The sequence below is a fragment of the Aulonocara sp. 'chitande type north' Nkhata Bay genome, linkage group LG15 (assembly GCF_057382095.1).
Source record: "Aulonocara sp. 'chitande type north' Nkhata Bay isolate Kocher_YH1m ecotype deep benthic linkage group LG15, A_spYH_male_GT1.1, whole genome shotgun sequence".
In the NCBI taxonomy this organism is placed as follows: domain Eukaryota; kingdom Metazoa; phylum Chordata; class Actinopteri; order Cichliformes; family Cichlidae; genus Aulonocara; species Aulonocara sp. 'chitande type north' Nkhata Bay.
The window spans coordinates 35,663,592-35,677,795 of NC_141358.1; the positions used below are offsets into that span (position 1 = coordinate 35,663,592).

Consider the following 14,204-nt stretch of genomic DNA (forward strand, 5'->3'; position numbering starts at 1 on the left):
TTGCAGGTTTTAGATCTCACCCTGGGTCAACACACCTGAATCACATGATTAGTTCATTACCAGGCCTCTGGAGAACTTCAAGACACGTTGAGAAGGTAATTTATCCATTTACATCAGCTGTGGTTGATCAAGGACACATCTAAAACCTGCAGGGACACCAGCCATCGTGGACTGGGATTGGGGGCTCCTGCCCTAGAGTTTTGGCCACCCCATCAACTGATTCCCTATGAGCAAGCAATGAGCGACAGTGGGAAGGAAAAACTCCCTTCTAAAAGGAAGAAACCTTCGACAGAACCAGGCTCATAAAGGGACAGCCATCTGCCGCGACTGGTTGGGGTGGGGGGAGTGAAAATTAAAAAAAAAAAAAAAGAAAAGCCAAAGTGATCATTATTGGAGCAGCTTAATTAATTCTTGCAATGATATCTGCTGTTAATGCCTTTTTCCAATCCCTGTTTGTGTTTTTGTCATTTTTGTCTGGGGTTGAAGCAATGCTGGATATTGATTCTCTGTGATCTTTCTGTTTTGAAGACTGCTGAGAGATCACAAGGTTTTGTCCTCCTGTGATACTCAGTGCAGGCCTGGGTTGAAAAAGGGATGGTGGAGAACCTCTGAGGGTGTTATGCACTGGTTTGGATCCAAGGCCAACATCTGTTTGATTAGGCTGACAGATAAATGTTGGATATTTCCCCGACAGCTAACGTTCAGTAGTCGTTTGAGTTCACCGAGACAGTTAAGTCTTATGTATCGAGTGTCCTTGGACTGATAATTTGTCTCATCTTGAAATTGTCTTTCGGTCTTAAATGTCCAGCGCTGTCCGTTGTAGTTTTCTTTTATGAAATACAGGGAGTGCAGAATTATTAGGCAAATGAGTATTTTGTCCACATCATCCTCTTCATGCATGTTGTCTTACTCCAAGCTGTATAGGCTCGAAAGCCTACTACCAATTAAGCATATTAGGTGATGTGCATCTCTGTAATGAGGGGTGTGGTCTAATGACATCAACACCCTATATCAGGTGTGCATAATTATTAGGCAACTTCCTTTCCTTTGGCAAAATGGGTCAAAAGAAGGACTTGACAGGCTCAGAAAAGTCAAAAATAGTGAGATATCTTGCAGAGGGATGCAGCAGTCTCAAAATTGCAAAGCTTCTGAAGCGTGATCATCAAACAATCAAGCGTTTCATTCAAAATAGTCAACAGGGTCGCAAGAAGCGTGTGGAAAAACCAAGGCGCAAAAGTCAAGCGTGCAGCTGCCAAGATGCCACTTGCCACCAGTTTGGCCATATTTCAGAGCTGCAACATCACTGGAGTGCCCAAAAGCACAAGGTGTGCAATACTCAGAGACATGGCCAAGGTAAGAAAGGCTGAAAGACGACCACCACTGAAGAAGACACACAAGCTGAAACGTCAAGACTGGGCCAAGAAATATCTCAAGACTGGTTTTTCTAAGGTTTTAAGGACTGATGAAATGAGAGTGAGTCTTGATGGGCCAGATGGATGGGCCCGTGGCTGGATTGGTAAAGGGCAGAGAGCTCCAGTCCGACTCAGATGCCAGCAAGGTGGAGGTGGAGTACTGGTTTGGGCTGGTATCATCAAAGATGAGCTTGTGGGGCCTTTTCGGGTTGAGGATGGAGTCAAGCTCAACTCCCAGTCCTACTGCCAGTTTCTGGAAGACACCTTCTTCAAGCAGTGGTACAGGAAGAAGTCTGCATCCTTCAAGAAAAACATGATTTTCATGCAGGACAATGCTCCATCACACGCGTCCAAGTACTCCACAGCGTGGCTGCAAGAAAGGGTATAAAAGAAGAAAAACTAATGACATGGCCACCTTGTTCACCTGATCTGAACCCCATTGAGAACCTGTGGTCCATCATCAAATGTGAGATTTACAAGGAGGAAAAACAGTACACCTCTCTGAACAGTGTCTGGGAGGCTGTGGTTGCTGCTGCACGCAATGTTGATGGTGAACAGATCAAAACACTGACAGAATCCATGGATGGCAGGCGTTTGAGTGTCCTTGCAAAGAAAGGTGGCTATATTGGTCACTGATTTGTTTTTGTTTTGTTTTTGAATGTCAGAAATGTATATTTGTGAATGTGGAGATGTTATATTGGTTTCACTGGTAAAAATAAATAATTGAAATGGGTATATATTTGTTTTTTGTTAAGTTGCCTAATAATTATGCACAGTAATAGTCACCTGCACACACAGATATCCCCCTAAAATAGCTAAAACTAAAAACAAACTAAAAACTACTTCCAAAAACATTCAGCTTTGATATTAATGAGTTTTTTGGGTTCATTGAGAACATGGTTGTTGTTCAATAATAAAATTATTCCTCAAAAATACAACTTGCCTAATAATTCTGCACTCCCTGTACTTTAATAATAATATAATTTAATAATAATAATATAATTTAAGTACAAAAATTCCAAGATGGCATGAAATATGAAGTCAAAGTCAAATTATGAAGACACAAGGGGTGGCTCCCACGTCTGTGAACTCTGCACACGGAAACTATAATTTCAGTTGTGCTGACATTGTTTGATTAGCAGATGAATGCTGGATGTGTCATCGTAAACAAGAACACGAATGGAATCTGATTCCTTTTCTTTCAAATGTCACACAGTAAAAACAGAATTCCTTTCTTTTGTTTTGTGTTTTTTAACCAGCGTCAGTGAATATTAACATTACCGTAAAGGTGTTAGTGCTGATCAAATGCAATGCAGGGTATTGTGTTTTGTAGCAGTATTGTGCTTATTAAGTTGGACGATGCCTCAGTCTTCCAGCCTTGCTCTATAAGGAAATGAAGGCTGACTGTACATAGGGTTCTGACTTCTGCTCTAACACGTTTCAGCCTATAAAAATAGTGATCCACCTCCACCTCCATACCCCACTGAAACCTGTAAGCTGGCCATCTTAAAATAAAATTCCTGTCCAAGCTGAACACAGTGATACAGAAAATAACAAAATACTTCCAAAAACATTCAGCTTTGATATTAATGAGTTTTTTGGGTTCATTGAGAACATGGTTGTTGTTCAATAATAAAATTATTCCTCAAAAATACAACTTGCCTAATAATTCTGCACTCCCTTTAGTTATCAGTGTATGAGCCAGAGTCTAAAACATGATCTGGTGGCTGTCCCTGGGTCTGTATGATGAATTTCAAAACATAATTGTTTCTCGCAGGGTAGAAAGGAAGCCCTGTAGCAAGCTCCACAGCTACCAGCCCCAGGGACCACATGTCTATTGCTTCATTAAATAGACTACCAATCATAACCTCGGGTGCTCTATAACCAACCGTCCCCACACAGTCACCAGGAATCACTGTAGATGCGGGACATGCAAAGCCAAAGTCTATAAGTTTGACTTTGATGGGACACTCATAGCAGTCCACAACCATTATGTTTCCAGGTTTGAGGTCAGCATGCACTATTCCCAAAGAACCCAGGTGGAACAGAGCATTTGCGAGCCAAAATAACATTGTCCTGATTTCTCCTATTGGGAGAACCCGGTTCCCCCGGTCCCGCATGTACTGCCACAGGCTTTGATCGAGGAGTTCAAAATTTAAGCAGATGCGGTGACCTTCAACAAAAAAGTCGTTCCATTGAACAATGTTGCATCTATCAGCATCCAAGCCTCGTAGCTGCGCCAGGATGAAAATTTCCATTTTTGCCTGTTGCAGAATTTCATTGTTTCTCTTGTTGACTTTAATAGCAACAACTTCGTTGGTTTTTGTATTGGGACATTTGGTTACAATACCAAAGCGCCCTTCTCCAAGGAAACCCTCAACCTCGTAGTGATCTCCCAAAAGGGTCTCTTTAGATATTTCAAGATCATCTTTAGAGGAGGATGGGTTGGCTGATGCGTTGACGTATTCTTGTTGAGAAAATTCTTCCGAGTTTTGGGAACTGCAACTGATTTTCTGCGTTCTTTCTCTTTTGCAACTTGAAGGCTGCTGAGAGACCACAAGGTTTTGTCCCCCTGTGCTACTCATGTCAGTGCAGGGAGAACTCTTAGAGAGGCCAGGATTGAAAAAGGGGTGGTGGAGAACAGCTGACCTGTTAAATGTACAAATATATATTTGTATAAAATCTTTTAATATGTGATTTACATATTTAATTTTCTTTATACAAAGTTTCATCAAGATTGCTCTTCTCATCCAGAAGGAATTAAGGAACACATACATAAAACTTTTATACTATGATGATTACCCTTAGAAAAGTGGTCCAAAGGCATAATGTTGCACGATGATATTTCAGTTTAAACATGGATAAAAAAGGATATTGATCTCACACAGATTTGGTTGTTGAACTGGAGCAATGATGCTGGAGAAGAGCTGTTAGCCTTCGCGTATACCTGTGCTGTTAGGTCAGCAGAAGGAGAACAATCTCAAGAATAAAACTAGGTCTGATTTTAAGTCAATATTACAAATGTGAATGAACACTTTAACTTCCATTTATTTAAAGCACTCACACAGATTTTGTTTTCAGCATTCTGACGATAATAAAATGAGAAAATGGAAAAAAAAAACTTAAATCATTTAATAGTTGCAGCGATACTTATAAATATGCACACATACACAAAGATTTTTCAGTTTATTGTATAAAGCTCTCAAACTTTTTGGGCATTTTCAATTCAAATGTTGGCACAAGTCAATTAAATGTAACATGATTGGCACAAGTATGTGTACATGTAATGGAAAATTTGACATGGCCCCGAGGTGAACATTATTCAAAAACAGGCTGGGCTCTACACAGTACACAGAAATGAGCACTACATGACATTCAGAGTGACAAGTCAAAAGCCTGAGAAGTTGGATTTTCACACGCACACTTTGGTTGTTGACAAAATGCACCAACAGGTCAAGTTTTGTTACTCTGCTGCCGTCATTATAAAAAGAAAACAGAAATAAAGTCTCTTTTTCCTTAAATAACCTGGATACACGTTTCCAAAACCCAAGTACAGTACAAAGTAGAAAATTGTACAGAGAAAACATAGAAACTGTGTTCATAAGGCAGAAGTATTTTCCAGGGATGCAAATACTGAGATTTAACATACCTGAGAGTCAAAGCTCAGCAGGTTTTATCCCCCATTTACTGTAGGTACAGTATACATTGAATCTGTGTTAGCAGTTAAAAGCTGTGTGTTCATGTAAACCGAGAGAGCACTCTGTACGTTGATGCACCAAAACATAGAATAATATAGTTTCTTATCCTAAATGTTGGCTATTACTGACATAACACTGACAGTGTGCAGTGACAGCAGCAGTCTGTCAGCATCTATGCTCGATCTGCTGCACATGCAGAAAACTGAACCTAATGCCCACATGGCACACACATGCACTGGAAGCAGAACTCATAAAGCCGCTACTCAGCTGTCACAAAAGATGCCTCTGATTGAACTGTAAGGGTTTCTCAGACCCACCTCAAAGCCTCAATCTGCCTCTAAATAATACACACAATAGAAAGAGAGTAACTATAATTTGCAAGTAGCAATGAAAGAGGTGTTCTTTCTTGTGAGTAATAAAGAGATTAAAATTCATGCTTCATGCAGGCTACTGTTTCAGGCGGTGATGCATTTCATTTAAGAACGGTCCTAAAACCTTCACACACACAGCGCTGCAGACTACTCACAGACCTTACACAGTATGCTTTCTATTTCAGGACTTACTGCTGTAATTTACTGTGCCTGTTTTGTCAAGTGTTAAGTCCACTGTTAGTAAAATTCAGCAGCTGGATTTCCTGTGCTGCTTGTACACACACCGTGGGGTAGAAAATGTAACGGTGTGACAGGAGAGGTCAAGTTACCAACCTCAAACAGGTATCAGTTTGTAAGCCTCAGATGCGACTTTGTGTTCAGACCCTGCTTTGCTGAGCTGTATACTCACTACATATTACCCAACCAACAGTTTAACATTCAACTTTAAGCACGAACTAACCTAGCTAACGCTCCAGTGATCGATTCTGTTGCGTTTTTGGATCTAGTTTATGGAAAATTGACAGAGAGAAAGAGAAGCAGACATTTGAGCTGGGTGGTTATTACAAACAACGTGTGAAGACTGCACATCATATCTACATTTCAGAGCTCCTGTCTGCAGCAGGAAGAACCAGAAACGGTCATGGTCCTGTCCTCAACTCATCTGCTCCAGGTAGGCAGACAGCAGGAGTCCAGGAGGCAGGAACTCTTCTTGCTTGTTCACCACTTCAGTCTGACGTAAGCCATTGTAGTCGCTGCCTGGAGGCCCAACAAGCGAGAAATAGATTTTGATCACTGTGATGTGATTGAAACAAACTAAACTGGCTTAGCAGGCGCAGCCAGGATTGGATAAGTACGATTATGTAAAGACAGAAGCATTTATAATGATAACAACTCAAAATCTTCCAATTTTAATGAGATGAAAAGATGATACATGCCAGTAAGTTTTGGGGGTTTTTTTTGTAAAAAATACATTGCATTAGGGCTGCTCAATTAATCGAATTTTAATCTCGATTACGATCTGGGCTTTCAATGATCATTAAAAATGACTGAGCCGATTATTAGCACCTCCCTCGTGCTTTACTCTCGCGCTGCTCCGTGTGGCAAATCGAGCGCACCTCTCTGCATTTCGAACACGCGTCACAACAATTAAGAGGACCCGAGGGAAGCTCGGAAAGCTAAGCAGAAGTTATTTGGAGAGGAGAGTGACTGCTGTTGGTTGAAAAGAGAGGTAAAAAAAAAAAAACTTCAGTGGTGTGGAAACATTATGGGTTCGTGGAGTCAGACGTGGATCAAGTAGACATAGTGTGTAAACTTTGCTACGGTGTCGTAGCTGCACCACAGAGCAACACTGCAAAGTTCACTAAACATAGATGTTTACATTTTTCATTTATTTCTTTTGTGTGTATATATATATATATATATATATATATATATATATATATATATATATATATATATACACACACACACACACACACACACACACACACACATATATATATATATATATATATATGTGTGAGTGTGTGTGTACACACACACGTACGTATATACACGTGTGTGTGTATATACATATATATATATATACATATATACATATATATACATACATATATATACATACATATATATATATACATATATTTAAACACATCAAAGTAATTGCAAAGTAATTGCTTAAAGGAGCTTCTTCGACATCTGTAAGAGTTCTAAACAAATGTCTGTCCTCCTCCAGAAAATCTTATGTATGCAAACACGCGTTGCAACTTCATATCTTGTGCGCGTTTTTTTTTTATTTTGACAGCGAATGCGCACCAGCGGACCACTTATGTGCAGCCCTGGTTATTTAGCTCGTCATATTGCAGCCACAGAAATTATTTTGTCCATGAAACCATAAAGCTGCACTTTCTTTTCGCCTTATAGTCTGATTTGTCATAACTTTTCCATTTTGTGGTAAGCTTTTCTTTGGCTGTCACTTCTTCACCCTGACCTGTCTTATTTGGCTCAGCAGAACTAAAATATATATCATCCTGCTTTTACACACACACACACACACACACACACACACACACACACACACACACACACACACACACACACACACACACATATAACGGTCAGCGATTCTCTGCACGATCAACCTCTCACATGTTTAAGCTTGCTGCGGGAGATTTCACTTGTCACGTTTGCATAGTAAGCTAACGATTGATAAGACGATGTCAGAGGAATTGGTGCACAAATTATCATCACTCACCAATCAGTGCTGTCGCTCTCTATACACAGTTCGCGCGATTGCAAAGTGAAAGCAAAAAACAAGCGCAAATTCAAACGCGACTTCAATATGTCACATATTGACAGTGGCTCATCGATGCCAATGACCTAATTACCCAGCTACATTTCCGAAAGAATGCAAAAGCATTGACATATATTTTTCCTTCCTACAATAGCCCGATGGGCAGGGCAGAGATAGATTTTGGTAGCCTGACTGGAAAAATCGCTAGCCCCGGCACGTCGGGCTAGCGATTTTGCGAGCCCTGTATCTGATTGAGGAATCACTCATCTTTGGAAAAGAGAGTTTATTACAGAGAAATGTCTCTTTCCAAAATAAAAGTTATACTATCCGCTTTTTCTGGGCTATATTCTCAGCAGCATATTGTAGCGGGTCAGGGCTGTTCGGGGTTCTGTTTGTACAGTTATGTTTTGTTTATGTTGCCATAGTGACGGGTGATGCCCTCTCGCTGCGACGGTGTGTCCTTCCGGGGTCAGAGGGCGCCCTGTGTGTTGTTGTTGCTGTGCGGTTGCCGCGCTGAGCAGTTAGCTAGCGGCAGTGTGCTTCTGCAGATGTCAATAAACGGCTGTGCTCCCTGGCTAGCTCACGGGAAGCAAGACCAAACGACACCTCCGTCTCCACCTTGTCTGAGCTCGCCACAATATTAAACATATCAGGTCCCCATAAGGAGAATCATGTGCTAACGGCTGTCTAAATGACTCGAGTAAAGTTTGTAGCATGCATGCTTGTTGTTTTTGTCTGCTTCCACTTGTCTTTGCACTAGGATGATGTCGGCGTAAACGCGCAGTCATATTCGTTGTGTTCCCACTAGTGCTGTCAGCGTTAATCTCGTTGAAATGACCTTAACGCCACAACACGGCAAATCTCCGTTAACGAGCTACCCCTGATCGCCCCGTGCCTGGGGCTAGACGGCCAACACGTTAACGAGCTAACTGCGCTAACACACTAGCTCCCACCCATGTAATTGAGCATTGCGTGGCACATCCAACATACTGTTTTACTTTAGTCCATGACGCGCTTACCTTCAGGGTCATACCTCACATGAAAACCAAAATAATTCCAAACGCCAGATCTGAATGAGGGTGGGGGAGGTTCAATTTGCCATGTTGCAAGGAGAGCTTAACTTCTGTCTCGCTAGCTTGCCCTGCGCTCTTCCTTCTGACGATGCTGTCTGTGTTGAGCACTCAGTGGATCTGCGCTCGACAGTGCAGCCTAGGCGGAGCAGTCGAGCGCAGATTCACTGAGCGCTCAACACAGACAGCATCGTCAGAAGGAAAGTTGATAAAATAACTTACAAATTTTGTATTGTTCGATACATATGCGTACCGAACCGAAAGCACTGTATCGAACGGTTCAATATCGATACGAGTATCGTTGCACCCCTAATAAATATATATATAAATACTGTTTGCTTTGTTGCAATCAGACAGAAATAAAATGAGTGAATGAGAAGCTCATAGGTTGACACAGGCGCTCAGCGACCTTCCCTTTACACAGTAATATAACGAGCTGAAATAACTAATCGGCTGAGTCGAACCTTTACTGCAAAGAGACACGCCACAGAAGAGTTGTGCTCATCGACACAGACAGACTCAGACTGCAACATGTTGGCAATCTACCATCCTAACTTTACCCTAGTGTGACTGAGCCATTATGCATTATTGCCACTCACTTGCAGAGACGAGGTCCATATACTGGCAGATGGCGTGAAGCAGCAGCCTCTCAAAGCTGATTGACGAACACAAACAACAGAAATGTGACAGTTATTAACCCACTTGATTCAAACTGACTACGTTTGTGTAGTGTACAAATTTCCCCGCACATCTCGACAAAGGGAGACTGTGTATTCACCACCGGCTGTAAGCTATTTTCTCCTGTTCCTGTCGCTATGGTGACAGATGATAAAGACTTGATGCAATCTAATACAGCAGGTTTACCTGCATGTTTTCAACCTGCATGTTTGTCAGAACAATCCAAACAGCAGCATTGTTGAGATGAGATTAATTAACACATTAATGAGGTGCCAAAGCAATGCACTGAGGATCACTAGGTCGTAATTTGCTCAGATTTTACTTGACAAATGACATTCCACTGAGCTCTCCAGACCACTTCCCACAGGTGTAATTCCACTGTCCATTATCAAAGTCTAACCAATTAAAGACTAAAGTGAATGAAAAGCTTTTGAAGAAGCACAGACACACCAACTGAAAGAAGAGGATTTCTACCTGCTGCTGAGGTTGATTGTGTAAACTGAGTGAGGTTGAGCGTTGAAGAAGCTCAGAAGGTTTTCCTCCAGAACTTCCAGCGTTCCCTGAGAGAAGCAGAAACCACAGATCTCACAAAATTCATAGTTTGTGTTTGGGAAAAATACTAAACTTCAGCAGGCGATCTCAGGGAGTCCTGCTCTCATGTCCCTGCGCATCATCTTTGTCCCTGATAATGATTAGGAGTATCTTATAATTTCTGATTTTCTTCAGTGTTTCATTGGGCACATTCATACAACAGAAGGCTAATGAACATCCTCTTTTTCACAAATTTCAAACATTATATAAAACATAAAAAAATAGGAAGATTAATCAATGAGGAAATAACTCTTGCAGCACGAAGCCACAAGCAGATGGGTCTATTAAGAGGACCTGCCAGTGGTGGTTAAGAGATAACTGGCTCTACATAAAACTAACATGAGTTGAACTTACTATCCGGTTGTTCAGTCTGACATCACTAGCCGTGTCTGGGTCTAAACTCCGCTGCAGGTCCATATATCAAACGATCACTGTGGCATTACTGAGAGTTGAAAAACTGTCTAAAGTCTTTCATCTTTAATAAAATGATCAGCGTTCTGCTCTACCAGGTGTAACAATTGAGTTTAACATCCAGGCATCCATGAAAATGGAATTTATGACATTTAACGGAGTTAGAAGTTAGCAGGGAGTTAGCTCGCTAGCTTCTATCTAAATACAATATAGCATGTCCTGACTGCGGGGTTTTGGAGACAAATTAAAACGTACAGCTCTGTTATCACTTCCAGCATAAATGAAGACAGAAAACTAAACAGCAGTGACGTTTGTAGGGTTACTGAAGTTTGGCTAGCTGGTATATAATGATGTGCTACGTGACCGCTAGCGACACAGCTATGTTGGCATAATATAAACAAGCTAACTTTTTTTCCACTCGATAAAAGTTAACGTGAGTGTTCTCGGTGGTCAGGAACAAATGTAATCGCATGGCAGGATGCTGTAAAAGGACCAAACTTCAGTCAGGAGAACAACTGAGATAATCCATCCACAATACGAGGTTAGTCATTCATATACTGCTGCATGGGCTGGGCTGTAGCTACATCCTAAGGTTTTAAAAACTGAGCTTAAATAAATAATTAGCGGTAATAAAAGCCGAGGGAGGTCAACAGTGATCACTGACTGTTTTAGGAGCTTTTTGAGATTAAATAGAAGAAAATACAAAACATTAAACATGTTAACAACACAAAAGCCATATTAAACGCAGACTACTTTAGGCCCGGAAGTAGGATTCGTTGCGTCATCACTGAACAACTGGATTGGGGCTGGGCGATATGGCCTAAAAATCCATATCACAGTATAATTTGAAGCATGTGCGGTAATGATATATATCACGATATATTATTTTCTTCTGTATAACGTATTTTACACACTATAGGGCACACTTAAAATCCTTTAATTTTCTCAAAAATCGACAGTGTGCCATATGTATGAATTCTGGTTGTGCTTACTGACCAAAACAGGCGCAGCTTGTTGACACCAACAAAATGTGCTATCGCGGTAGAGCGGTATAGTCAAAATCTCTACCGTTGGCCAAATTAATATACCGTTTATACCGCCCACCCCTACTTACTATAAAGACAACGACTTCAAATACATGAGTGATGCAATCACTGACCAAACAGTGAGAGATTTGAAGCAGAGAAGACACTCACCATGGGGATTTGTTTCCGCCTCAGAGTTGCTCGCAACCTGCGATCAATTCTCTGGAAGCAGTCCTGAGCAGTGAAGGCAGGATTTACTGCAGAGAGAGACGACAAAGTCAGACAAACAGCTTCACTTTAAAGGCTCAAAGGGTGAGACTTACCATTCCTCTGGTCTTTGAGGAGCTGGTTGGTGTTTTTCTTCTTGGCCTCCTCCAGCTCCAACAGAGAGAGCAGCCTCTCCTGCTCCTCACCAGAGCAATTCATGAAGTCGTTCCACGGCTAAAACAACAACAAGACAAGAAATGACATTAGACAGCGTTCCTGATCTTTCTAGGTGGTCTTCAAAACCCTGTGCCCTGTGAGACCTCGCACAAGCCAAACCACACAGTTTACATTTCTTTGGACACACAAACACGGTTTTTGAGCGGCAGTTTCCTGTGGGACCTCTCAGGTAAATATTTGCGCACACAGTACATAAAATTTGAGAACATGACACGGTGAAATTATAAATCTTTTCTTAAGCCGTTCGCACTTTTGCAACAAATGCCACTAATTTGTGTACCTCTACATAGTTTCCATTGGTGCAGACTTCATAGAAGATGGATGGGATGGCTGGGTTGCTGCAAACCTCCAGATCGTCTTTGGAGCACTCATCTTTCTCAAGGAGATTAGCAAGGTAGCGTGCTAATTTTCAAAGGAGAAGATTAGAGAGAGATAAATGAGCAAAGCAATGACAGGTTTATGACTTTATAACTAATGTAAACGTTTTTCTCATCCTCTAAGGTATTGAAGCCACTAACGTCAGAATTCTTTGTAAAAATGTTGCCCAGCAGCCTCGGGAGCCTCAAATACATCCTATAAAACATTTTGAACTTGCACACAGAGACTCTTCCCCAAAGTAATCCTTTCAATGCTTTCCCAGCATTGCTCAGCCTGCAGTCTCTGACGCCGTTCTTTTAATTTACGTAAAATGAGAGCTTACTGTTCTCCTGTCGGCGGAGGCTCTTCTTGCCTTTGGCCCTGGGTGTGAGGTCAGAGTTGCGGATGGCTTGGTTGATATAGAACTGTTTCTTTTTGGTGGGTGACACTCGCTTGGCAGGAGAGCTAGGCAATGAGGTGCATTTACGCTCCTCTACCAGGCTGGAAAAACAGAGCACAGTGGATCAGTTTAGTGAGTTTGAGTTGATATATCTTTCAGAAGAATTTCCAGCTTCCAATCTCAAAATCTGATTGAGTTGTTGGAATTTCAAGGGAATCAAGTCAGCTTACTTGTTCCTCAAGCTGCTTTATTTAAACCTATTCAAATGCTCAGATGTGAAAGTAAAAGCAAGGTGTACCCTGTAACAGGCCCGGTTCACAGAAGCCCTTAGCAGGATAAACACATATAACTGACTATTTACTTATTTATTGTGTTACAGCCTTTCCTGCACAACACCTGGTACAGGTGCACAATAATAATTTCACCCTGAAACGACATGTAATAACAGCTGTAGTAAAAATCTATTGAAATACGCATATTTACATGGATGGCCATGTAATCACCTTATCTGAGGAATAACTAAGATGAAAGCATATAGATGACATTTATCCTACTAAAACTGAAAATACACCCATGAAAGCTGCAGATTTTTCCCTCCTCTGGTTTCTCTGTGTAACTGGGTCAGAACAGAGCAGAGCAGCCCACAGCAGCTTCAGATGTAGGTCAGTGGGTGTCTGTGTGGACCGCCCCTGCTGGAGCTTCTTCCTGTGAGCTCAGTTGTCAACATGCTGATGCCATTTTTAGCCTGAGCTCTGCAGGTTATTAGCAACATAATATGATGTAATCTGTGCCTGGACTATTTAGGTTCGCCCATTCTCTCCCTCTGGCATCCAAACCTTAGTTTAATAAGTAAGACCTAACGAAACATGTTTCAATGCAACCTTAAAAACGCGTATTAGTTATTATGGTCGGTGTTGCGATTTCTGGCTTAAAACAGGATTTTGAACATTAGAACCGCCTCTCACCTTTAGACTCCGCTACAGGAAGGCTAGTTAGGTGCTAAAAGGCTCACAAGGACAAGTGTTAAAATTGCCCTTTAACTCTTAAATAACCAAAACCAACTACAGAGTGTATTGAAATTTTTATGTGCAGGAAACGTTGCAATACAACTAATACAAGCAACGACTCCTGAAAATAAACCTAGCTATTTATGTTAATATGACTTATTTTACCGGCTAATAACTAGCCAGCCAGCTAACGAAACAGACTCGTATTTTTGTTTTTTTTACTCACATATAATCCTGTTCTTCATTGCTATTTGTCAAAACGACCATCTTATTCCAGAAAAAATAGGCGGAAAGATCCCACTGTCTGTATCTTTACAGATCGAGAACAAAGTAAATCAATACAGTTGACACAAGAAATATAAAAACCGGACAGATTATCAGGTGAGCAGCTAGCTGCTGACTGCTAGCTTGACAGTAGGCTGTTGTCTTTTCCACAAACAAAGAGAG

At 41.2% G+C, this 14,204-nt stretch overlaps 2 protein-coding genes across 2 annotated transcripts; both read right to left on the reverse strand.

Moving 5' to 3' along the window:
• Positions 1-3,094: 3,094 nt before the first annotated feature.
• On the reverse strand, positions 3,095-3,997 carry LOC147313533 (homeodomain-interacting protein kinase 1-like). The gene has a single exon (XM_086262946.1). It carries the CDS (start codon positions 3,995-3,997, stop codon positions 3,095-3,097), a length of 903 nt encoding a protein of 300 aa, XP_086119072.1.
• A 443-nt stretch (positions 3,998-4,440) lies between these two features.
• Positions 4,441-14,203, reverse strand: r3hdm4 (R3H domain containing 4). The gene is made up of 8 exons (XM_086263176.1): positions 13,984-14,203; positions 12,694-12,851; positions 12,274-12,395; positions 11,873-11,990; positions 11,721-11,806; positions 9,997-10,082; positions 9,444-9,499; positions 4,441-6,237 (listed from the first exon to the last, which is right to left on the reverse strand). Exons 1-8 carry the CDS (start codon positions 14,022-14,024, stop codon positions 6,134-6,136), a joined length of 771 nt encoding a protein of 256 aa, XP_086119302.1. The 5' UTR covers positions 14,025-14,203; the 3' UTR covers positions 4,441-6,133.
• Position 14,204: the final 1 nt, after the last annotated feature.